This window comes from Lissotriton vulgaris, chromosome 7, assembly GCF_964263255.1.
Source record: "Lissotriton vulgaris chromosome 7, aLisVul1.2, whole genome shotgun sequence".
NCBI lineage: Eukaryota > Metazoa > Chordata > Amphibia > Caudata > Salamandridae > Lissotriton > Lissotriton vulgaris.
Window position 1 is genome coordinate 844405476 of NC_141695.1, and position 25983 is coordinate 844431458.

General features: G+C 52.0%; 1 protein-coding gene across 4 annotated transcripts in view; it reads right to left on the reverse strand.

Moving 5' to 3' along the window:
* CSNK1D (casein kinase 1 delta) overlaps nucleotides 1-22784 on the reverse strand; it is a 268548-nt gene extending 245764 nt beyond the window's left edge. Inside the window, exon 1 of one of the 4 annotated variants that reach the window (XM_086931201.1) lies at nucleotides 22206-22784. In XM_086931201.1, the coding sequence (XP_086787327.1) occupies nucleotides 22206-22281 (76 nt within the window). In that variant the 5' untranslated portion in view covers nucleotides 22282-22784. The remainder of the gene's footprint in view (nucleotides 1-22205) is intronic. The other 3 variants (XM_086931203.1, XM_086931202.1, XM_086931204.1) reach the window with 3 other exon arrangements.
* Between the last annotated feature and the right edge of the window lie 3199 nt (nucleotides 22785-25983).

Sequence of the window (25983 nt, forward strand, 5' to 3'; positions counted from 1 at the left end):
GAGGGTGGGTGAGGGGGGTGTGTGAGAGTGTGTGGGTGAGTGGTGTGAGTGTTAAGGGTGTTGTGTATGAGGGGTGTTAGTATGAGGGATTTGAGTGTGAGAGGGTGAGGGTGAGTGTGATGGGAGGGTAGGCATAGTGAGTGATGTTGAGGGGTAAGGGAGTGTAAGGGAGAGTGAGGGTGAGACTGAGCGGGTGTGAGCGGGTGAGTGAGGGAGTGTTTGAGAGTGTGAGTGAGGGAGTGTGTGAGGTGTTGTGTGAGAGCGTGAGTGATGGGGTGTGTGAGAGGGTGTGTGAGAATGTGAGTGTGTGTTAGGGTGAATGAGGGGGTGTGAGGGGGGTGATGGTGGGGTGACCAATAGCCTGATGACTAACCCATGGCTCAGACAGATATTGAAGGGGAAAATCGAAGAAGCAAAACAACCCCACAAAAAAGTCCCACAGTAAAAGGTCAATGCCTGGGGACCCGGGGCGCTAGTAGGCGGGCTAGCAAGATGGGCGCATACTAGATAGGCTCCTGCAGTTTGGGAGAAATCAACAGCATTATCCTGCCTTCCACAACATATATCGAGAGCTACAAGTGCCCATATTCTGGAGGGCAGAGTGCTGGAAAGTGCCACACGCCAAAAAAAACAGTAGGAGAAATCAGATTGCTGCCGATCTGTGCGCATAAGGCCTTGACAGATGGTGCACGGCACCAGAATGGCGTGCAGAGGGGAGCGGATTGCCGCAGGTGGAGAGACGCGTGCTGTGGGACATCAGAGCTGACCTGAACCTCACCGGTATTCACTACACAAAACTAACCTTCGGAGTCCAGTCGCGGAAGAGGCGCTGTTGCGAGGCAAAAGAGGTAAAGGGGCCGGGGAGAGCCATGCTGAGACGCGAGACAGCCACTGCACGCACCGAGCTGTGGTGGCGGGTGGCTCGCCTCCCAGTTAGTCGGAAACCCTTTGGCGGGTGGCAACACCCTCCACCTGCCGCTCCTCTCCCTCGCCAGACTAACATACCCAGTCAACAAAGACTGGATGTTGGAGTCGTGATGGCTGCTTAAGCACTGGCACTGCCCGCCATTTTGGGTGTTGGCATGGGGCCACGGGCAGAGGCGCAGGCGCGCTACAGAGCCACAAACTGGGAACTGTATGGTGGACAGTTGCCGCAGCTCAGCAACAAGTTTTGGGGAGGCATTGTGGACAGAGGGACTGGGCCACAGAGAGACCTGGTTAAAAAATGCGCTGTGAAGCGGGACCACTAGGCTCGGGGTCAGGCGGGGGAGGGCGGGTTTGGAATGTCGAGCTCGCGAGGCGGTGTTGGTGGGGAGGGGGCGGAGCGGGGGAGAGGGTGTGTGTGAAACGAGACGGACATCATCTGCTGCACTTTTAAGAGGACGGAAGGGAAGGCACGCTTTCCTGAAAATCATGTTTTACTTACTTGACCGTCGGGTTGAATTGTGTGGGAAAGCTGCGCTGGCAAAGTTCCTTGCCGAAAACGTGCAGGCGAGGTGCGACACGGCAGGACGGAAGGAAGAGAGGGGAGGGGGAGGAGAAATGCGACACGGCGGGAGGGGGCGGGCAGGGGAGGGGGCGGAGAGGTGCGACACGACGGAAGGAAGAGAGGGGAGGGGGAGGAGAAATGCGACACGGCGGGAGGGGGCGGAGGGGTAAACAAAGACGGACGTGCACGCGCCCGTGACTTTTAAGGTCAATGCGCATGCGCATAAGCTTAATGCGCATGCGCATTGACCTTAAAAGTCACGGGCACTGCAAGGAATCGCCACGATTCCTTGCAGTGTTGCCAAAGAGTGGATAACTCGCAATAGTCTCGCTTTGCTCGATGCGCATGCGCATCGGCAACAGGCGAGACCTAAAAACACATTGGGTGCATCGCTAACGTGTTATACAATTTTTTTTTAATAGGACATACTTCATTAAAAGACGTATTGGTCAGTGTCTCAGGATCGAACTTTGAACTCTAACCAAACTGAGTAATTTAACTTGGGAGGAAAACCATTATGAAGGCCGTAAAGCCTTTAACCTTTGAAAATGGCATACAGGCTTGCTAGAGACTAAATATATGCATATAGCCAACACCCAACCGACCGAATTTCTTCAAAAATGCCCCATCAAAATCCGGTTTAGAGCTAGAATGGCATGGGTGATGAGGACTCAAAGGATTTCACAATACCCCCTGTTAGAACTTCCGGAAGCCTAGAAGAAAAGCATGAATTCTTACCAAAACTATACATTATGCCAAAATGCCAATGAAATCCCAATTGGTGGTGATATTCTGTAAATTGCTCCATCAAAACTATTGCCAACCGGGGGGGCGTGGCTTCGAGGGCGAAGATGGTGGACGCAGCTTGCTAGAGCTCCCACCAGCCCGCTTCTAAATCCGACTAATTATCCTGGCCCCCGGACCCGCATCCTAACGCACACTAGCGGCGGAGGTGGAGGCTGGCGGGGGGGTGCCCTCCGGTGCAGAAATCTGGGCTCCCGGACCTTTGGTGGCAGAGATAGCGGCGGCGGCGATCCGGGGCCTGGTCACGGCGTGGACAGCCGGGGCCCCGATTTTGGTGATCCCCGGCCGGGAGCTCCCGGAGTTGGCTGGCTGTGGCGGCGGTGGGGCCCGCGCTCTAGGGTCTAGACTGGCTGCGGAGTGGAGAGTGAAAGCGCGGCCGTGCCCTACAATGCAGGCGTGAATACTGGCACTACGGGAACACTGGAGGAGGACTGCGGCCTGCGCTGGTACCCAGAGGCAGGGGCCTCGATTTTGGCAGTTCCCGGCTGCCAGAGGTGAGGAGCGAGGGCAGCCTGGGCGGAACAGCAGCGGGACTGACGGTGCTGAGGCCCCGGGACGAGATCCTGCTCGCTCCCCGGACCGGGAGCTGTTGTACTTGCCTGGACTCCTGGCCGGTGGCCCCCCCTCCTTTTCTTGGATCTCCCCGGAGGTGGTACCTGGGGTCTGGAACGCCCCGCTGATAGTGGCGGCAGAGGCGAGGTGAGCACACTGAGTGGCTCTAAGGGCCCCGGGTGCTGGCCGAGAGGCGGAGGAGCTGGAATCCGCTGCGGGTGTACCAGCTGACCACCCTGGGGCGTTGGATGGAGGTGTAGGGGACCCCCGACGGCTTGAGGCGAGCGGCTAGCAGTGGATGGTCAAGACTGGAGCTACATGACCTGGGAGGTGTGACCGGATTGGAACCAAGCCGTGTTCCTGGGCACACAACCGGAGCGGAGTAAAGGCCTAAGGCGTCCCTGGGCAGTAGTGGAGGACCACGAGGCGGGCCCATACACTCTGGGGCGGTGGAACCCATAGGGAGAGGTGGCCCTGGTAGACCCTGGTTGCGCAGAAGCTCGACCTGAAGAACCCTGCGTGTGCCCCCCGGTAGCGGACGGCGGCAGTGTACAAGAGGTGTGTGCCTGAATTCCGAGGGCAGTGGCACCGGAGTGAGCCTCGGCCATGACCAGGGGGGGGGGGTGGAGGGGGCCTGCTAAGCAGGGGCCCATCGACAAGTTTACGGGACCGAGTGGGGGTCCCAGAGCGCCAGGTGGCTAGGGGTCGGGACCAGACAACGCGGCGCTCATGGCGGCGATAACCCAGTCCAGGGACATGTTGGATGTCAAGATTTGGGGCAGTTGGAGCAGACGTGACCCTACTGCGCCAGGACCTGCGCAATGCGGTGGCGTGAATCACGGAGGCCGAATCTAGGATTTCGGTGGTGGAGGATGATGTTGGGACCCTGAAGCAGAAAATGGCGGCGATAGAAAACATTCAAAAGGGTCTAGCGCTTAGTGTGGAGGATGCCGAAGGGCGGGCGCGCAGAAACAACCTTCGCTTTGTGGGTTTTCCGGAGGGTTGTCAGAAGGGCAACATGGAACTGTTCTTGTCCCAGTGGCTGGAGAGTTGGCTCCCCCCGGAGGTCATGTCCCGCTGTTTTGTGATTGAACGCGCCCATAGGGCCCTGACGCAGAAGCCGCCGGTGGGAGAGCGGCCCAGACCGGTGATTGCTAGAATCCTGAACTTTCATGACAGGGACACTATATTGCGGGAAGCGAGGGCCAAAGACTCCCTTCTCTTTGAAAACCAGAAGATCATGATCTTCCCCGACTACACCAGAATCGTACAACAGCGGCACTCCTTTATAGCCGCCAAGGCAAAACTTCGAGGCCTGAAGATTGGATACTCTTTGCTCTACCTGGCCCGCTTACAGGTGGTCTTCCAATCACGGACTCACTTTTTTGATACGCCGGAAGACGTTTTCCAATGGACTGATGAAACGGTGAGTCAGGCCCCATGCTCAACCGGGCTTGGACCCGGGACACTCGAGAGATCCATCGCAGGACCGGGGGGACCAGAATGCCCGAGGCAAAAGGAACAGGAGGTCTAGATCTCGGAAACGCTCTACCTCTCGCAGTGGAACCAAATCTGCTGCGCCTACTGACTCTGATCACTCTGGAAAGGGCCGCTGAGAGACTGTGGGGAACTATGCCTTTCTACAGATGCCATGAGCTCCAGCTGAGAGGAGTTGTTCAGCTGTGTTCTACTGTACTGACGATTGAACGCTGAGTATATTGCCACAGCTAGTTTGTTTTTATAACATTGGGTGTGATTGTGGGAAAGGGTTCGGGGTGCTCCAATATAGGGGCTACTTGCCTCCTACGTGAGTGGGAGTGGACTAGGGAGGGGGGGTTCTTTTGTTCAGTGGGTATTTGGGATTCATTGGTATGGTTGGCCTTGGGCGCTCTGTTTTGGGCCCGAGGTTGCCCATGCCGCGACAGATACTTCAGTGTTCTATGAGGAATTGGGGTGGAGGGTGTGGAACCGGGGATGGGAAGTTGAGGGGTTTGTTTGGGGGGCAGGTGGAGGGTGGGGTTTGGGTTGGTTGGGGGGTACACACGACTTTTGATGCCTTGTTCTGTGCTGGGCGCCTGGGCCTGGTGCGGGGGGCTCTGGTATTGGGTCTCGTGGGACTATGGCTGAGGCATCCACCCCGGGGCTCCTCAGGGAGTCACTACGTATACTGAGTTGGAATGGTAGAGGGATGCTGGACAAAATCAAGAGGGGGCGATATTGCGGTGGGGTAAGAGGGAAGCGGCAGATGTCTTGTTACAAGAAACTCACATGATGGGGACGAAAGTGCTAAGCCTGCAAAGGTATGGATACCAACAAGTCTTTCATGCGGGGTTTTCCAGGGGCTCCAGGGGCGTTGCTATCCTAATCCATCGGAGGCTGGCTTACGTGCACGAGAGACAGTGGATAGACCCCCCCCAGGGCCGTTAGGTGTTTGTTCAGGGGATGCAGTGGTCCCTGGCTGTGCGTTTGTTTGCAGTATGGGCTGAAATTCCGGATTCCCTAGCAGTACTGGGTGGAGATCGGAATGATGTGATGGATATGCATGAGGACCGGAGGATGCAGGGGACGCTTGCTGCTGCCGTCCCTACTTGGCTACGCGCCATGGTGGAGGGGCTTGGCTGGGCGGATGTTTGGCGACACATGCATGTCAGGGCCCGCGAATAAACATATGTCTCTGTTGTCCATGGTTCCTTCTCCCGGCTAGATTATGTATTTGTGCCTTGTGGATTCCTGGATAGAGCGCGGGAGGCTGCTACCCTGCCTAGGGGACTGTCTGACCACTCCCCTGTGGCCGTGGTGGTTGACCTGCGTAGGACGAAGCAGCCATTCCGGTGGAGGATGTCCTCATGGCACCTTCAGCAAACCGACTATGTGCAACACATGCGTGGTGCGATTGCTAACTACTGGCGAGAAAATCTGGTGGAAGGCACAGCTCTCACAGTCGTCTGGGAAGCCATGAAACCTACCCTGAGGGGAATTGATATTGCGTGGTGTGCGGCGGCCCGTCGCAGGCGTCGGGAAGTTATAGTGGAGGCGGCGGCTTGGGTGGTGGCTCTGGAGCAACGTTGTCAGGAGGAGGAAGACACAGTGGCGGTGCGGCGGCTTCTGCAGGCGCAGCAGTCCTATGCGTCGGTGTTACTAGACGAGGCTCGACAGGCGTGGTTGGCCACACGGAGTAGGGTATATCAATGGGGAGACAAGTCTTGTACTATGCTTCACAAACTGTGCCAGCGTACTCTGCGGCCACTTGCCCTGCCCGGGATTACGGATGGAGACGGTGTCACCGTTACGGACCCGGCGGCGCTAGCGGCTGGCTTTGCCAGTTAATATGCGGAGCAGTATGCGCCGAAAGATTGCCTTTCAGCTGAGGCGATTGACAAATTTAATCGCCGACCTGCCCCCGAGGGCAGTCTCCACTGAGACTCGAGCGGCGTTGGACCTTCCCCTCACGGCGGAGGAACTGGGTGTTGCACTGGGGCAGCTCAACGCAGGGAAGGCACCCGGGCCGAGCGGCTTCCCGTGTGAATTCTATAAGAAATTCCATCTCTAATTGGGGTCCCATTACAGGACCGCGCTAGTGGCAGCGCGAGAAGTGGGTAGACTGCCAGCTGACTGGCGCCATGCTGAGGTGGTGGTGTTTCAGAAACCAGGTAGGCCCCCTGATCGCCACGACTCGTACCGCCCTATATCATTGCTCAACATCGAGGCTAAACTGTTGGCTAAGGCGTTGGCGAACCGTCTCCTCCCGTATATAGCCGATCTGGTCCACCCAGATCAGGCGGGCTTTATGCCACGTAGAGCGACGCGACACAATATTCGCCGGGTGCAGACTGCCATAGACGCGATGAGGGCCACGGGAGAGCGGGCGGCCCTGCTCTTGGCAGATATAGATAGGGCCTTCGATTCGGTGAGTTGGACCTACTTATTCGCGCTTCTGCCTCATCTTAATTTGGGCCCGGTGTTTATCTCCTATATCAAACTTCTATATACTGACATCACGGCGTCTGTGCGTGTCTCTGGAGCGATCTCGGAGAGGTTTGCCATTGGCCGGGGAACCCGTCAGGGTTGCCCGCTGTCCCCATATTTATTTTCATTGATCATGGAGCCTCTCGCCTCTTGGGTGCGCATTGATGCGCAGCTGCGGGGTTTTGTATGGGAAGGGGGCCTTACCGATCGAATCGCCCTCTATGCGGACAACGTCCTCTTTTTCCTCACTGACCTGAATAGATCTGGGCCCTGAGTGCTGGAGATAATGCGTATCTTTGGTGAGGTATCGGGCCTCTACCTTAACCCGAGTAAGTCCACCTTGTGGGTGCTGGGTGACGGGGCAGGCACGGGCTCGTGGGAGTCAGCCTTGCGAGCTGTGGCCGGGGGCATATTGTATCTTGGAGTGTTCTTGTCCGAGTCCGCGACGATCTCATGGGAGCGCAACGTGCTGCCGGTGTGGGAGAGGGTTCAAACGGACATTAAAACTTTGTCTCGAGCGCCCCTTACCATCGATGGCAGGTCGGCGATTTTTAAAATGGTCGCCCTTCCGCGCCTCCTATATCAATTGCAGAACCATCCGCACCCAATCGCACCACGATGGTTCCGGCAGGGCAATTCCACCCTGGGCCGCTTCTTGTGGGCAGGGGGAGCCGCTAGAGTGGCGCTACACACGTGCTTTCTATCCACGTATAATGGTGGCCTAGCCACATCGGACATCCTCTCATTACCAAGCCTCTCATCTGATGGTCTTAAACGAATGGTGGTATGGGGATGGAGGAGACCCGGCATATGCGCTGGAGCGCTCACTGATGGGGAATAACACGTTGCATACCATCCTGTACTCCGCTGGGCTTAGGAGGCGGCTGACGTCAGCCACGCAAGTGGTATTTGCAGTCTGGAGACAAGCACTGCGTCGGATGGATTGGTGGGGAAAGTTGACGACAGAGACCCCATTGTGGCAGAATGGACGGCTCCCTGCGCTGGCCTCGCTTTTGGGGTTTGGCGGATGGGACTCTATAGGGATTTCCTCGCTTGGAGACGTTATGTCCGGTGTGACTCTTAAGTCATTTCAGGACCTGCAGGACGAGTTCCACATGCCTAAAACTCAATTCTTCAGATATTTACAATTTCGTCACACATTGGCACCTAGCCTCATTGGGTTGGAGTCGCTGCCGGAGTTCAGCCCCGTGGAAGCGAAGGTTTTCATGGGCGATCTTGGGGATAAAAAAGGTGTCCCGCATATATCAGACGCTGGTCACTCACTGTTCCTCCTCCCTGCTCCCACTGAAAGACGCTTGGGAAAAGGACGTAGGGCCCCTGGATGAAGATGACTGGAGGGAGGCACTGGAGTCCCCACGTGGGACGGCTATTGCGGTACGACTCAGACTAATCCAATTTAAATACTTGCACAGGGCCTACTATACACGGGAGAGACTGTGGAAGGCGGGCCTGATCGGGTCCCCGGAGTGCCTGCGTTGTGGAGCTGAGATAGGTACCCTGATCCATACTGTGTGGTCGTGTGCTGCTTGACTAGGTTCTGGAATGGTGTTTGGAGTTGTTTGCCGAAAGTGCTGGGCTGGGATCTCCCCCGCACCCATTGTCTGGGTCTCCTTCATGTGTTGGAGGGGGTAGGTGGAAATATTTACAAACGTCACCTCTTGCTGTTGGGCCTAGTGGTGGCCAAGCGGGAATTGGCACGAGCGTGGAAGAATAAGCGAGAAACCCCCCCCCCCCCCCCCCCCCCCCCCCCCGAGTGCCTGGAAGGCTGGACTGGATTATTTTATGGGGTTGGAGCGCCCAGTGTTCGAGGCCAGAGGTTGCCCCCGGAAGCATTATAAAATCTGGAAACGGTGGGCAGATTACAGAGGTTTGACTCTTGATCCCCCAGCAGAGCCGGACGACTATCTAGATTTGGGTGATGGACGCCAGGCCTAGTGTGACGCATGGCGCCGGACTTACAGATAGCACGTACAGAGGGCTTGACATGATCGCATGTACAGGGCTAGGGAGGGATAAGGGGTGGGTAGTGGGGTTACTGGGTGGCTGTGGGAGTTGGGGGGGGTTAGGGCGAAACGTTTCTTTTTATTGATTGGGATGCAATGATATATATGTGTTGATAATTTACAGTGACCTCCTGATTGTGGAGAACTGTATACCTACTTTTACCTGATCAATCAATAAAGTTTGTTGTGAAAAAAAACTATTGCCAACCCTTAAAAAGTTGCAGATAAGTATGGTACATGATCCTACATCATATGTAGTGACCTGTGGGGACATCCAATTGTGTTATGAAGTAGAGAATTTTGTTAATGTATTTTATGGAGTGATTAAACCAGAAACTTTTAGTCGTTTTCAATGTTTGTATGGCCAATATTGGGTCACATCAAATAAATACAATAAACTTTAAGCCACAGCTCTTAGAAAGGGTGGTTTGAGTATCCCCTTCAGATGGTATATCGAATTTTAAGAAGGATCAGAAAGGTGACGGCCACAGTGGTGAGTATTGCAGAAAAAACATGACAGTTCCTCAGGACTCTGCATTATAATGTAAGGCTGCCAAAGAAAGAATCTTTGTTTAAACATGTGTAGAAGATTGGCCCGTGCTCGGGTTGTATCCATATATGCAGATGAGGTCACTATATTCGCAATCCACAGGACAACCTCGGCCACATTGACGAGGGAGGTCGTGCGGTTTGGCTCCCTGTCTGGCGTCCAAGTTAACTGGAATAAGTCAGTTCTTTTTCCCCCTCACTGATGCTATTATGCCTTTTACTCCCGATTTTCCATTTGTCTGGGCCCATCAGGTACCTTGGTATCTGGCGGAGTCGGGACGTGGAGGAATTGCGGCGATCGAAATTCTGCCGTGCTGTTGACCGTCTGGAGTCCAAATTACCGGTGTGGCAAGAACTTCCCCTGTCGCTTGCGGAACGAATTGCCATTGCAAAGACTGTAGTTCTTCCGAAAATTCTATATTTTTTTTTATGTCCCTCTCCCTCACTCTTTTTCCAGAAATTACATTCGCACATCCTCACTGTTTTGGGCTGGCCGTTAACCCAGATTCGCTTATAATATTCTCACGCTTCCCTTGTCCCTCGGTGGCATTGGCGCTTCCGGCTTTAGATTGTATGCGCTCTGTGCCCAAGCCAGTTTCCTCCACTTTTGGCTGCACCCCACCCCCTTCTAACCACATGTTGCTGCTGTCGAGGCGGACTTCACTTCTCCATGGCCTCTCCAGACAGTGCTTTTCTTAGCACCCAAGTCCCCTCGCGGCAAGGTGGATACCTTGCAACGGGCCTGGGACGGTCTGCGAAAGCGAGCGGGCAGCAATATACTTTACGCTCCGTCAATGCACCTGGCTTGCAATCCAGTGTTTCCCCCCCTCAGACGCCAGGCACCGCTAAGCGTGCGTGCTCTTAGGCCTTACCATCTTCGCCTGTATCTATCCTGGCGACTCCTTACTCCCTAGAGGTAGTCCATACCTCTAGCTCATTTTACAAAATGGTCACCCGCCTCTATGCCTTTTCGCCTGCCGCTTCCCCTGCCAACACTGGCAGGGCTAGCACCGCTTGGAGCACAGACCTTGGCCGTGACATATCCCAGGATGTTTGGTTGTATTGCTGCAATCAAATCAAGGGTTTGTCTACGAACTATCACCTGCGGCTCATACATTTCAAATATAAGCATAGGTTATACCACACTCCTGTTTCACTCCATAGAATGGGGCTCCTTGACAGTGACAGATGCATACACTGCTCCGCCCCGTAGCCGATTTCTCACATTGGCTGTGTCCTAAGGTCTCTGCCTCCTTGCTGGCTGTGTGTAAGATCATCGGCGACATTACGATGAAGCGCCTCACTCCGGATCTGTTGGTATGTCTCCTTGGTTATGTCAAGCAAGTGTCTAACGCCAACTGTAAACTCACTGCCATGCTTCTGGTCCTTGCCAGGTGCAGTCTCTCTCCACTGGGGACGAAAACCGGCACCCACAGTCACTGGTTGGCTAGACGATGCTGCCCATTGTCAAATGCTCCTGGGCGAATTCTGGGACTTAATGCCCGCAGCTAGCCGCCCTCCTGATATTTGGACCCCCCTTGTCTCTTATCTTCTTCGTATGCAGGCCACTGACAGCTTCTCACCCGGCTCTCCCATTAGAGATTCTTCAATACCAAACAGTGGCCTTGTTACTGAGCCTCCCCCACCACCCGCGCTTTCCAGCCCTATGAGCGTCACTTTAATTTCTATATGGTATTATGAAAGTGCCTTGCCTGGATACATGCATTTCCCTCCCTAGGTTCTGTTGTGCAGGAAGTATTATTATTATTAATTTATATAGCCCTGAATCACCCCAAAGGGGTGTCTCTGCACGTAGGACTGTGTGCTGCAGCCAGACCAAGGGAATCAGAAAAGAAAGGTTTTTCGAAGCTTCCTGAATTGAGACGCTCTGGCAATCGTGTAGCTGGAGGGGCAATTCATTCCAGAAAATAGGGGCAAAATGTGTAAAAGCTTTGCCACCCTTGCACGCCTTTTTAATTCAAGGGGGGCGAAGGAGTAGCTTGGAACCTGACCGTAGTAGTGGCGTGAGCATAGAGTGTGAGGTTCTGGTTGATCCAGATTCCTAAATTCTTGTCCCCTTCCTTAGGAGAAGGGACATTGCCCAGCTCCTCCGGCCACCATCTGGGAATCTAGCTTATAGCTGCTCCTTCAAATAGCATGAACTCCAATTTCTCGGCATTCAGTTGGAGGAAATAAGTCCTCATCCAGGCAGCAATGGTCTTCATGCCCTCAGAAAAGTTGAGTTGTATATCATGTCTGTTTCTATCAAAGGTGAGGAGGAGCTGGGTGTCGTCCGCGGAGGAGGTGGGACTGAACCACAAGTTCCACATTAGTTTGGCCAAGTGGGTAACATAAATGTTAAAGAGAGTAGGGCTGAAGCAGGAGCCCTGCAGTACCCCCTTGGTAACTTTGGTGTTTTTTTATCTAAAGATTCCCAATGTAACCGTCAGGGTTCTATCAGTAAGAAAGTCTGTCAAACAATTTAATCCAACCCCCTGAACTCCAAAGCCCATAAGTCTCTACAGTAGATTTTGGTGTAAGATGGTGTCAAACGCCGCCAATAGGTCAAGCAGCACCAGTAGAGCCGCCTGACCATTGTCCAGGGCCATTCTGATGTTATCAGTTACCTCAGAGCGGATTCAGTACTGTGCTTGTCCCGGAAACCTGACTGGGAGACATCAAGGCAGTGAGAGATTTCAACAAAATCAGACAGATGTCTGTTTATGTGCTTTTCAAGAAGCTTGCTCTGAAGGGGGAGCAAAGATAGGGGACGGTAATTGAAAAGCTCAGTTGTGGAGATCTTAAGATTTTTACGGATAGGGACAACTTTAGCTACTTTCCATTCTAGGGAGAGTCTGCCTGCACAGAAGCAAAGCATGCATCAGTACCACCTACCACACAATACCAGAATGCATTAACAAACAAGCATTTGAAATGCAACAGGTCTCGCATTTACTAGAGTTTGAGCTATTGGCATTGTAAATGACTGCCTTTTATTTAGGTTTTAGCTTTTGAAACATAAAATGCATTGCCATTTACAATGTCAATAGCTTAAACTCGCGTAAATGCGAAACCTATTGCATAGCAAATGCTTGTTCTGCCCAGGCTTTCTAGTCTCATACACCCGTCAATTATTGTACAGGATCAGGTACAGCTCCTAAAACAGGTTATGTGAGAATAGGCAACTTTGACAAATATTATAGGCTTTTAAACTGCTACCAGAGAGATTATAGGTGCTAGGCCAGCCTGCATAAGGATGATAATGTCTTTCTAATTGATGGCAAAAAAATTATAGCTTCTGACCATAGAGGGATTACAAGTGTAAAAACTACAAAATATTAAGGTTTCAAAATGTGCCTCATTACACACCTAATGTGCTTTTTCTTACCACATAATTAAGTCAACCCTGCCACATAAATTGGTCCTACCCTTTTGCACCTGTTGCATTATTCCAGTTTTCCTGCGTATTACTCTCCTTAAACCCCTTATTTAAGCTTGTGATTCTTCTGCTTTTGCCTCCTCCAGTTTTATTGCTTGTAACTCTCGCTTTGGGGATTCCTCTAATTTTCGAAAGTCCAGTGTGTTATGGACGTCATTTCAGAGCCTAATTCTGGATCTTCATTGCCTTGACCCCAGGACACATCTAGAGCCCTGTCAGAGGACATGGTGTCACTTCTACCTTGATACGGTGGTCTGGACCTTCGTCTCCGGTCTCCTTGTTACCCTCAGTGGGGTTTATATTGTGGATGATGAACACCTCATAACCCTTTCACAGCAGATCTCTCGACCTATAAAAGCACCTAGAAATAATTTGGTCACTGAGTGCACGCTTCACAGGCAAACATACTTACGTAATCACATTCAGCAGGTTAATCACGCCATAGAGATACACACACTGAACAAGAAGCAGCACACACATACTGGGTACACACAGAACAAGCAACACACACACATGACAAGCAACAGCATGGACACAAACCCACACTAGGTACCCCCAGAATAGCAGCACAGACACCACGGGCACAGACAAATTATTGGTACCAGCACCACTTGTAGGGAAGCTAGAGTTACTGGGATAGCACCTGCACTTCGATATTAAACAGGACTACGCCACTTTCTGACAGGGCAGTGTCAGTACTGCTCCAAGGCACTGGGATGGGGCACTACTACCAATTCTCGGATGGCGGTTTAATGGGACAGCCTTGCACTTTTCTGGGGCTGGGAGAGCAGTGTCCTGTATTTCACGCAGTCCGGCTTGCAGCAGCGCCCCCGGAGTGTGATAACTCATGCGCCTCAACAGCGTGCCTCGTATGGAGATATTACGGAGATAGGTTTGAGAGGCCCCGGCTTCCATGAGGAGAAAGGCGGCCTGAGTGGTCACTCTCCTGTGGGAAACCTTTGGATACTTCACAGCCACCCTGTGCGCGGTTGTACATCTGTCTGAGGCATCAACACGGACCCCAAGTCTCTCGTATCAGCTGCAGGTCTCGAGTCTGGGTACCACGCGGGTGGACGGCGTCCTCCCACTTATTTTACAGGGTGGACGCCGCCGCCGCCCCCCTGCCAAACAGCTGAACTTCACCTTTTTGGTCTCTCCGGGACGAGATCGGAGCCACCTTTCGTGACGTCACTTCCTGTTGTGACATCACTTCCGGTGACAGCGTCCCCCCACTTCGTTTTTAGGGTTCAGCCTAGCGTCGTACACTGTGCAGCAGTGTTCGCGCAGCCAAGATATTATGATTTTCCTAGAGTGGGGCTTGAACCCGCCCCTCTTCTCCATTGGCTGGCTTCCAAAACGGAGGCCAGCCATTGGAGGACAGGGACGTCACTCAGTTCAAGCCCCGTCTTGAAAGGGATTCGGGGGCGTTTTTGCAATTTTTTTTTCTTGTTCTTTAATCTCAACGTCACTGCAAAAACACGCCCCAAATGCGAAAATGGCGGCGCTTTTGTTATGCCATTTAGCTCTGATCCCTGCCGGAAGAAGGCGCTGAGTCCTCCGCCCCAGCCGAGTGCTTGTGCCCTGTGTATGGCATCGCTCATGAATCCAGTCACACAGCGCTCCGCCGAGGTCCCGCTTTGTGATATAAAGCCAATGGATTGTGCTGCTAAGTGGCTGGCTGTCAAGACATGGGAGTCAGAATGGTGTGAACGCAAGTGCGGGGCCATCAGTTTACAGTGTACTTTTGAGCAAGTGCGGGGCCATCAGTTTACAGTGTACTTTTGAGGAAGGTTAACGTCAACATATCAGTCAGCACCATGCTCTCCGAAGTTAGTCTCTCTCGGCAGCTGGGGACTTCGGGAAGTCACTGCCAGTACGTCGGGAGGGAGCCCCGCGCCAGCAGTCGCCATCTTCCTCGGCCGCCGATGGGCTTGGCTCTATTTTGATCTCATATAAACACTGCCATTCGTACAGCGCCCCTCTCCCCGCCCTGCCTTCTTGCAGCCCTCCTTACTCCCGCCCCTACCCCCTCCTGCTTGCCTCTCCCTGTAGCGGTCTGTGTGCGGTCATCGGACCTAGCCTCGGTTTTGCCTCCTGAGCCTCCGGTTATTTTCTGTTACTCTGCCTCCTTGCAGCCCTCCTTACTCCCGCCCCTACATCCTCCTGCTGCCTCTCCCTGCAGCGGTCTGTGTGCTGTCATCGAATCAAGCCTCGGTTTTGCCTCCTGAGCCTCCGGTTATTTTCTGTTACAAAGTTAGTGCAGTTACGGACTTATCAGGTTTATCCCTTATAAAATCAGAAATACAAGACCCAGCATGCAAATAAAAAATCTTGACTGGATAAACAGAGATCACAATCTGCAGAAAGCGGAGTGCAAGCTTGGTCAAGTTGAAACTTTTATCGCTGAATGAGCTCACAAACAAGATTTACTGCCGAGTGGGTGACCACATTGGAGTCCAAGCATACCAGCGTGATAAAAACCCTTGATGAAAGCAGAAGTCGCTCAAGTAGAAATAATATCAGAATACGCGACATCAGTCCCGGGGTTCCCCAGTGTAAACGTGGAGTATGATGTCAAGGCACTTCTCAGACACATATTGTCAGAAAATGACAATTTCGATATTTAACTTGTTTTCCTAGCGATTTACTGCTGTGGTCTGATTTTCCCTTTTAAAAAGTTAGACAGAGCATTTTGTTTTTTATTCAGAATTTAAATATAGCTTACTCCTCGTTTTCGAATTCTATGTCAAACACACCTCGACTATCCGTAAAGGCAAAGGCAGGAATCCTGGGGTAGAAAGAGCGCGTGTGTGTGTGTGTGTGTGTGTGTTGGGGATATGTGTGTATGTGTTATTGTGTATGTGTGTATATGTGTCTGTGTGTATGTTATTATGTGTGTTTATATGTGTGTGTTTGAGTGCGTGTGTGTTTGAGAGAAAGAGAGAGCGAGAGGGATTAGACAATTATTTAATTCTTGCAGTTTAGGGTCCCCCCCCCCACCAAGAAGATGTTTTGCTCCCTTGTGTGTATTAATGAAAGCTAGAGGATCATAAAAAAAAAATCATATGGTATACAGAAACCTGCACAAATGCATAATTAAACACATGACTAAAAGCAATATCATGTACGATACCACACACTAGACAAAATAAACATTTGAACTAAAACTCCAGACACAAGATCAGGCTAACTGAACAGAAGTAGTCCCCTATCGGACGAGTGCTGCCTGAACTGCAAGGAAACATCACTCTCTCCACTGAAATGCTGGCGAATCACAGCACGACGCTGGGCGATTTTATACAGGGCTCTTTTAAATGCCTAATAGTTTACTCAAGTTTTTAATACGGTGGAATAGCCTTCTTATGAGAGGTATCACTTTTTACAGAAAAGGTGCCAATACATATGGATGCAAAGAGATTTTCTTGGAATCATTCAATGTGGCTATCGTTTAATCCAGGGTTAAAATTAGTATTTGTGGAATCCATAATGCCCAGCTTAGCCAGTGACCTACATGCTATTGGTGAGGCAGATCTGTAGTGTTTTCAACCCCTAAAGCCACAGTATGGCTTATCAAAATAAGCTGTCTTTTTGTCATTGTGAGTCCCAGATTATGGAACTCTATGGATATCATCTGTTTGGAAAGCAATTACTTAAATGTAATCAATGTTTTAAAACTATGAATCAGGGAGTCTGCCTTGAGAAAAGAATGCAGTGGACTGATAGTATCATCAATGGAAGAGTAAAACTCAGACTATGTGCGCGGCTGTGTGTGTGTGTGCGCCTCTTTCTGTGTGCGCGCGCGCCTCTTTGTGTGTGTGTGTGTGTGTGTGTGTGTTGTGTGAGTGGCTCTGTCTGTGCGGCTCTGTGTGTGGGTGCAAATGCAATAGGTCTGGCTTTTGCGAGCGATTAAGCTATTGACATTGTAAATGACTGCCATTTATTTATAAATTTTAAAAACAAAAACAAATAAAAAAAATGTCATGAGGAATGCCAATAGCTCTAACTTTAACAATGCCGAGACCATTGCATTGTAAATGCTTTTTAGGACTTGTGCCCTGATTAGCTTTGAATGTGGGCGTCCTTTGGCCTTTCATTTTTCTATTGCATTCTATGATCTTTCTTCCACTCCTGCGCAAGAGCCCTTCGCAGTGATTTACCTCTTCAATCGGAGGGCACGCTCGGCTGCTCTTTCCCTCGAAGAGTGCAAGAACCTCTGGGTGTGCCTTGGCACCAGCTGGTACACAGCGCTAGGAAGCGGAACACTGCTCACCTTAGAGTCTGGTGCAGAGACAACAGCGGACTATCCAAATAGGGCTCCGAGGGACGGACTATCCAAATAGGGCTCCGAGTGGCGGGGGCACAGGCTGGGGGGGGGGGATGAGGGGCGCACCGTGTGTGAGGGTACAGATATGGGAACCGCACCTCTGTGAGAGGGGGAGGGGTGGGAATTATACATAACGACACCCGAAATAGTATGAAGTATGCAGTACCCTATCTGTCGACCCCGCAAAGATAACGGGCTGAGTTACGCAGCATTAAAACTTTCGCCTGCATGTTTTGCCCATCTGTGCACAGACTCCTAGGTTTTGTCGGAGGTCCTTCACCTATATCCTCCAGCTCTGTCTCTATGACCTGTTTATGGTTGGGGAAGTCATCCCGTAAGATTCTGAACAGTTGCTCCAGAAATACCCTTGTGACAAGGGCTTCGTTACACTGCGTATCGCTCATCGCAGAGTCCTCAGATCGCACCTGGACCTGCTCGGACTTTTTCATTGATGTTTTGTTAAACAAATCTTTCATGTTGCGTAGGCTAATCATGGTGGTGCAGCTGGCAGGCCCCGGCACCAGCAGAGACACATGATGCAGGGCACCAACCCCTATATTAGACTGTCCGCACTCAGGGCCCAAGAGGGTCGTGTCCAGCAGAGGGGGCTGAGAGCAACACCTGGGATGAAAGAGGGTCCATGCCTCATGCAGCGCCGGCGAAAACCTCTGTGCACGAGCGCTGGAATGTCAAATGAGCTGCTCACAGTCTCCACTTAATCCTGGTAGGTCCGCACCTTTGCACCCACTTCTTGGAGTTGGGGCGGCAAGTAGGGTGAGAAAGCAACAACGTGGCACGAAAACTACTGCAGGCCCAAAGGGAAGCAGTATTACAAGGCGCCCAGCGGCAGTGAGGAGTGCCCCTGGGGTATAACCCACGCTGCGAATGGAGGGTGGGTAAATCTGGATGGCCCTGCTCCCGAATCAGGAGGTATCACTTGCCCTAATGGTGGTGGGGGCGGGGGTGGGAGGGCAGCATCCAAGAGGGCTCCCGAGTTGCTGCGCCTCGGTGCGTAGAGGCCTACCAACTTATTTCAGGACTGTCATTCCCCACTCTTCCCCTGTTCAGGACGGCCCCCAGTACATGGCAATTCAGCCCCCAGGCCCTAATCAAAGGAAGAGGCATGTGGTAGTAGGATGGGGCTCCCGAGTGAACGATTGTGCTGCAGAAGCTCCACTAAGGACCGATCCTTGTACCGCACCACACCACCACTCACCACGCAGTCACCCAGCTGCAACAGCATGTAAGCACTGCTGCGGGCGATCAGGCGAGTAGCAACTGGGGCCCGGGCTGCAAGTTTGCGGGCGGGCGTTAGTAACAGACCAGGAAGGGACAAGGAGTAATGGTTAGCAGGATGCACTCCCAGGCCTTAAGAGTCCAAGCCCTGCAGCTTCAACCATGTTGGAATCAAAGCACCAGCCAGCTACTCCAGAGCGGTGACACAGAAGTGAGATGGGTAGTGTGTGGCTCAGGAACATTTCCCAGTGTCAAGTGTCGCAGGAGAGGTCGTCTTCTGCCCCGAACAGCAAGTAGAGAGCAAAGCTCCGGGAGTCTGCCTCACTCTGGTGCTATCTTGGCGTCCCTCCTCCTCCAGATTTAAACTTACGCGTTGTTTGAAAGAGTCCGTGACAAAAACATGTTGGTGTGTGCGTTTGCCAACTACAATTGGAGTAAGATAACAAGCGCCGTCAAGAAAGTGAAAGAGGACCGCGCTGCAGCCGGAGCATGGGGATCGCCTGTCTTTATGGGGCCATGTGTTTCTAATTAGGAGCACATGGCCCCATAAAGATAATAAAGTGCTTTGCAACAGCAGCAAAGCAGGCGACCCAGTCCGGATCAGAGGCCAAAGGGCATCTACCGAAACCCTAATTTTCAATGGCAGGCCACCGTTTACCATAAACGGTGACTCCAGCCAATGGAAGTGAGGGGTGGGGCTTAGAGTCCCTTTCTGAAAACCACTCCTCCACAAAATCTCTCGCCAAGCGAGCAGCACTTTGTTGCGCTGCAACGCTCGAGAGACCTTAAAAAGACTAGGGCTTTCTTGCACAATTAGGAGGGGGAGATTATTCCTAATTTATTGACCTTTCGTGTCCTACATTGGAAATAGAGGTTAATGGTTCTTATTCGCTCCCTTTTTGGATCCTTTATTAAAAAAAACATTTAAGAGTGAACATAGTACCTCTAACACACTAAAGATTTGCCTCCTTGGATAATCTTATGTAATGATGGTGGTATGTTTCAAAACTGGAGTAGGAGATTGTAACTAACTTTATTTAATGGTATATGTTCTACACAAGGTTAACAAAAAAGATGGGGGGGCGGTAACAAAAGTAACAATTAGGGCGCACCCTTCACTTAACTATATTATTCAAAAGGGCTCAAGATCAGCCCACCTTGCATTACCAGATTGCTTGGAAAGCAGGTCTCTGCGAGAAAGCATGTAACCTAGTGTGAGTAAAGGGAACCGTCCTCTCACTTTTTAAGAAACCAGTAAGACGGAGATGTTCTCACATGAACGACGGCAAGAGTAGTAACAAAGAAGTGTGGAAAGGCTAAAAGAGGCCGCACAACAGTGACATTCTTTTACTTTATTAGCCTCTCAAATAGCTTAGGCTTCCACTGCTGTCCCCAAGTATACACATCCATAAAAGTCAGTTTTGCAGTTTCATTAATTCTAGAAAATTAATTGGGCTGTACAGATAATTCAGAAAATGTAATCCGTACTGTCTAAAAGTGGTAGTTCCGAGTTTTTAAATACACCAAGTAACGAGTAATATGTGCCAAGCATATTGTTCAAATAGCATTCGTGCCTCATTATAGTGCGAGATCAGCCTCTTTGGGAAAGTAAAAAACATGTCAATCGATAAAAATTATTTCAGGAGGTAGCTAAAGCCAAGTTAAAGGAGTCAATTGTCGAATTTCATGTTTCACAGAGTCAAAACGCTAGGAGTCCAGAAAAAAAGACATAGTTCAAGGTTGCATACCTCGATCGAGTTTGTTTACATATAACATCCATCATTAAATTCTGGCTCTGAGACAAAGATTTTTAAGTGCTCAAAATCCAAAAATGGTATGCATTTCGGATGCTCCAGAAAGACTGAGGACGGGACAGGGGGTTGTTGTCCCCCCAAAATATGGCAATTGGTTTTAAGCCATGACGCCATTTGTGTATTTTGAGCACTTAAAATCCTTCGTCTCGGAGCCAGAATCTGAGATGCATACATGTAACAAACTGGATCGAAGAATGAAACTCTGATCTGTGTCATTTTGCTGGACTCTGAACGTTTGGACTTTGTGAAACATTAAGCTACGCAATGAACTCTAACTCCTTTTTCGCTACGTCCTGAGATATTTTTGATGGATTGACTGGTGCGTTTCCCCTTTCTTAAAGACAGATCACGTACTAAGATGGAATATTGGTATATACTTTATTTGAACAACGTGTTCGATACATTACCACCAGTTACTTCATTTATTTAAAAACTGATCACCTTAGTACAGTTGGGATTTAATTTTCTGAACTTTTGACCCCAATCAATGAATGTTCTTGGATTAATAAAACTGCAAATCGGGTTACTTTTTGGGACGTATACTATTTGGAGGCAGAGTGCAGCGAAAGATTGAGTTATCCGATAAGCTAAAGTTAAAACGATATTTAACGGTATTTTCGCTTTTCACAGGATAGCGAAAGTTTGCAGGCAGCGTGTTTATTTTGGCAGCGCAGACGAATCGGGGGTGAGTGGCACTGAAGAGACAAGTGTAATACTTTTATCTACTGCCAAGGCCCTGTTCATTATAGTGATAACCAAGGGGCACAAAAAAAGATAATTTCCCTGACAGTACGAGGTGACTTCTGAGGAGACAATTGGAAGGGAAACACGGGTAAGACTTGAAAGACCACCGTTGATCCCGAGGTGAATGTAGTCTCAAGCACAGGGTATGGCACATTTGTTAGGCAAAGTATAGATCTGTCTGATAGATAAAGTGGTACAAACAGAGGCATTGAGACGCATCAAGTATAATGAAGTGCTGGATTAGACCAGCCCTGGGATTACAGTTTATCTCAAGAAAATTTACGTTTACTCGTAGTTCCACTTATCCGAAAACAGACTTGTGAGACGCTGCTGATTACATTAGGTCTATGACGTTCTCGGAAGTTCTAATAGTCCTTAAGTCACTGCCTTCCCCACCTGTAGTTTACACCGTGCTAGATGGCCGCTCCATTCTGGTGTTCTATTTACAACTTTAAATTGGAGAAATGCAAATGTTGAAAGGAAAGCCCACAACTTTTTCCGCAAGCCAAGGCTTGTGTCCCTACGTTCGTACCCTACCACTCCCTCCCCCTAGGGGGATGTTTACATAAGTGAAGACGTGCAGCGACTGTACTCGGCCTTCTGTGTAGGTTCGGTGCCCTATGGGTGCAGATGGGACTTAATCATTGAAACAGTTTACCTTGTTAACTAAAACCTGACGTTTCCTTAGCTCAAGGTCCTTAAAACGCAGAGTGGTGCCTCAACCCTTCCGCCCCCAACCTATAAAACTCTCCTCTGCCTCACCATTATCTCAGACTCTCGCTAAAAGAACACGATCCATTGTAACCACGATACCAGTGACTGCCCCCCCTCAACTTCCCAAAAATATGCACTGCTCACCACACCACAATGCGCTCCCAGGAGTACAAACTCCGTACTCTTCACATTTGCACTACCCCAACAGACAAGGGTTTGTGACCCTCGAAGTAACTAACAGGATCTTTAATGCAAACCACACCCTTCAGTACACGTAATGTACTCCCCATAAACTTACATAGAAACGTCGCCCCCCCCCCAGCTTGCACAATCGGTTCTGCTCCCTGTGGCAGGCACCAACCACTGAAAGACCCCCAAAACAAGAGCTCTATGCTTTAGTCATTGACACTCCTAAGCTCTGTATTTCTCACATTTCTTCCACCGCCCAGAACCCACAAGCATATAAATCCCCCCCCTCCCCACACAATTTGTACCCTCTCAATACGATATCACCACTGTTGTATTTCCACATTCGCCCTAACTTCCTCACCCAAATAAATGTCCCCGAAAGAGCCGCTGCCGATCTTTCGACCAAGTCTGTATCTGTTCCCGACCCGAAGCTCCATGACTATAGCGTTCTGTTCGGCTCCCGGGGATCCTGGGGCGGCTCCCCGGCCTGTTGGATCTCCCCCGGTCCAGAGACTCCTAGTCACCGCGAATACAGCTTTAATTCTTCTGGCACCTTCCCGAATATGCGGTTTTTAGTCCCCGGTTCCGCCTTTAGGACCCAGCAACAGCTGATTGTCTTTTCCCGGATGGCCTGGCTCCTGTTCCCGAGTTTCAACTCTCGCTTCCTCCGGCTCCCCCCGGTCAGACCCCGGGCGTCACTGTCCCCATAGCTCACTCGGCCCCGGGTAGCGGTGGACTCTCAATGGCCCGATGTATGGCTTGCCCGGGCTCCGGGGCTCTTGCTCAGTCACCGCTTGCACTGAGGAGCTCTCTGACAGCCCCGGATTCCGTCGGATGCCGGCTGCCCCTGCGCCCGATCAGTTCTTTCTACCAGGACTACGGTCAGCCATACTCTGTGACGTCACTTCCCTTGACAACGGCGGCCAGGCGGGGCCAAAACAAGTGGAGGTGGGCGGGAACAGATAAGGCCGGGACCCGAGACGACTCTACGGGAAGGCCATTTACGCAAGGCCCCGGCTTTAGGCCTTAAGATCCGGAGCTTATTCGGAATATTGGTTCAAAATCTGGAGTTTCCGTTAGAGCAAAGCAATATCATATTGCCAATTAGATGTTTTATTGATATGGTGCAAGATATAAGTATGATAGTTTGTGCCCTTATTACTCCTCTTTAAACCCAGTGTTTTTTCCCGACAAGATAAAGTGTACCTGTCCAGCAGAAACGATAGGGAATAATGCACAGTAAAAATGATAGGCGTTAACAGATCAACATTTTGCAAAGGAGGAACTGTGTAAATGGTACTCTTCATATTTCCAGACCACACCTCAGCATACTGATACTCAGTAGGGATTGTGCTTGCCGCCCTCCAGTGAACATCATACTTGACTTTAAAGAGCACTAAATATTGTGGGAGTTGGGTTAAAACGAAAAGCATTTCTTTTCACGTTATATGCAGTAAGGAAAACATTCACAGGTGGTGTGCTGCACCACGTATTTTTAGGAACACCTTAATTTTTAAAGGCACCCTGCAACAAACATAACAATATGACAAGGCTGTACTGTCGGAGCCACCCGGCCCGTCCAGACACGCACGCATGCACGCATACAGCCCGGGGGCGGGGTAGCCCTCGGGTATAAATAAACGAGCGTAAGACCGCACGTGGTCTTTGCCCCTAAGCAGTAGACAGGCTCTGTGTCCATCATTTGCACAGTAGTGAGATAGGCCCCACTACGAGGCCTAGGTTGTCATTGCCCCTTCAGAACACCACATTGGCGACGAGGCGGGTCCCCACCCACGCCTCGCCACATCGACGTACCTGCTGTCATCCCACGGGGCTGCCAGGGCCGCGCTCGCGCAGTCTGCGCGGGAGCCGGCGGCCGGCGCCATCGTCCTTGGTGGGTGCCACCCCGTGAGTGTGTCCGCTCCGTCCTCAAGAAGCCAGGGGTGCTTTCGCGCCTGTCGCGGCGCAGGAGGTGAGACGCATGACCCGAGGTGCGCAGCGCCTGGGGGCTGGAGCAAGCTGCTGAGCCCTGCGACGTTCGCTGTCCCGCGCCGCACCAGGCCTACCACCGCAGGGGAGGGGAAGCTCTCGCCGCTCCTATCGGAGGGACTGGTTCGGCCCTCACCGCGCCCCCCCTGCCGGCTCTCACGCATCTCGCGGATGCGGAAAACGGACGACACCCAGTGATTGCTCACGCATCTCGCGGAGCTCCGAACTCAGCTGCTCCTAGACTGTGGAGGCCCGTTTTTCCTTACGCCCTGCCGATAGGCGGCCAGCTGCAGCCCGTGTTCACACCCCAAGAAGGACAGGAGGCTCACTGGGGAGGAGGATCTGCTGCTACCCTGCTCACGCTTTCCTGCTGCGCCTTCTGCAATCGCAGGCCCGACGCATCTGGGGGCCACTGGCCTGATCTACCCAAGTGATGAGTGTGCAAGCCAACGGAGGGGCGGCGGCCACAGGGCCCGCCCCGCGGGTCCCCACCCCGCCACCAGGGCCACTACCAAACGCAGGACAGGTGCAAGGCAGTCTACCACTCCAGAACCCTGCCCCGAACGTCGCGCCCGCGGCGCCAGGCCATGCCATGGCGGCTCCGAGCCCGCCATTTAGCGAGTTGGCGGAACCCTCCACTGCAGCGGCGCGTTGGCGCTTATGGTTGGGACGCCTAGAACACTACTTCGTTGGTGTAAGAGAGACCGACGACAGAGTTAAACGCTCGCTCCTGCTATGCTACGGTGGGGACGAGCTATATGAACTCTTCGAGACTCTACCAGATAGAGGCGATGGTGATAACTATACCGCGGCTGTCACGGCCCTTAACCACCACTTTGATCCCCGTGCGAACCCGGATTTTGAATGGTTCAAACTGCGCCAGGCCCGTCAGGCGGAAGGGGAGCCCATCGATGTCTTCTATGCCAGGCTACGGAAACTTGCCACGTCATGCGAGTTGCCAGATCGGGCGCTGGAGATCAGGGCGCAACTGATCCAAGGATGCAGGTCTGTCCAGCTGCGACAATTGATTTTGCGCCAGCCTCGGATCAGCCTGGATGAGATCTTGGTGCTGGCCAGGTCCCATGAGCTCTCCAACGCGCGGGCAGAGGCAATGCAGGCCGCGCTCGACGGTCCAGTGGTCCCGGCGAAACTGGTGTCGGTTAAAGAGGAGCACGTGGATGTGGTGCGCAGACGTGCCCCGCCTTCAGCGCCGCGGAACCAGGCCTCGGCCGCCCCCCGGTCGGCGTGTGGAAACTGCGGGATGGAACATCCCCCGAACGGAAGGTGCTTTGCACGGGGCAAATCGTGTTCCAATTGCGGAAAATTGAACCATTTTGCGAAGGTGTGCCGCAGCAGCCGCCGTGCCGGCTCTGGCGGACGGAACATCACGCAGGCCGTGCGTCAAGTCTCCCTGGAAGACCCTGGCCCCTGCGCCGACGCGCATCAGACGGCGTTCCGGCTGGAGGAGGAGGACGATGACGATGTCTTTTTCGTCTCCTTTGTGGGGAGAGATGGCTCAAGGAGAAGGCCACCACCAATGTGCGAGGTTAACATCGCAGGGTCCCTGGTAAAAGCGTTGATCAACACAGGGGCGTCGGTAAACGTCATGGACAGCACACAATATGAACAGCTTGATCCTCGTCCGCCGCTGCTGCCTTCGAGAGCAAGGATTTATACATATGACAGTGATGAGCCGTTACCCCTGCGAGGAGTGATCGATGTGGAGGTATCATGCAACGACCAAAAGATGAACACCAAGTTCCACGTCACGGGGGGCAGAACAGGCACGCTGCTAAGCTGCCACACAGCGGAGGATCTCCAACTTGTGTTCTTCGCCAACCAAGTGCACGAGAGGCACGCCGATGCCCTGTTGCGAAATTTTCCGACACTATTCCAAGGACTGGGTCGACTAAAAGGAAAGGTCTTCAAACTACACATCGACCCCACCGTAAAACCAACCGCACTCAGACATCGGAGGGTGCCGTTCCACTTGCGGCCGCAGGTGGAAGACGAGCTGATCAAACTTGAGAAACTAGGGGTGATTGAAAAAGTGTCGGGACCCACACCCTGGGTGTCGCCTCTGGTGGTCGCACCGAAGCTGTGTGTGGACATGCGCCTCCCGAACATGGCCATAAAAAGGGAGCGGCACC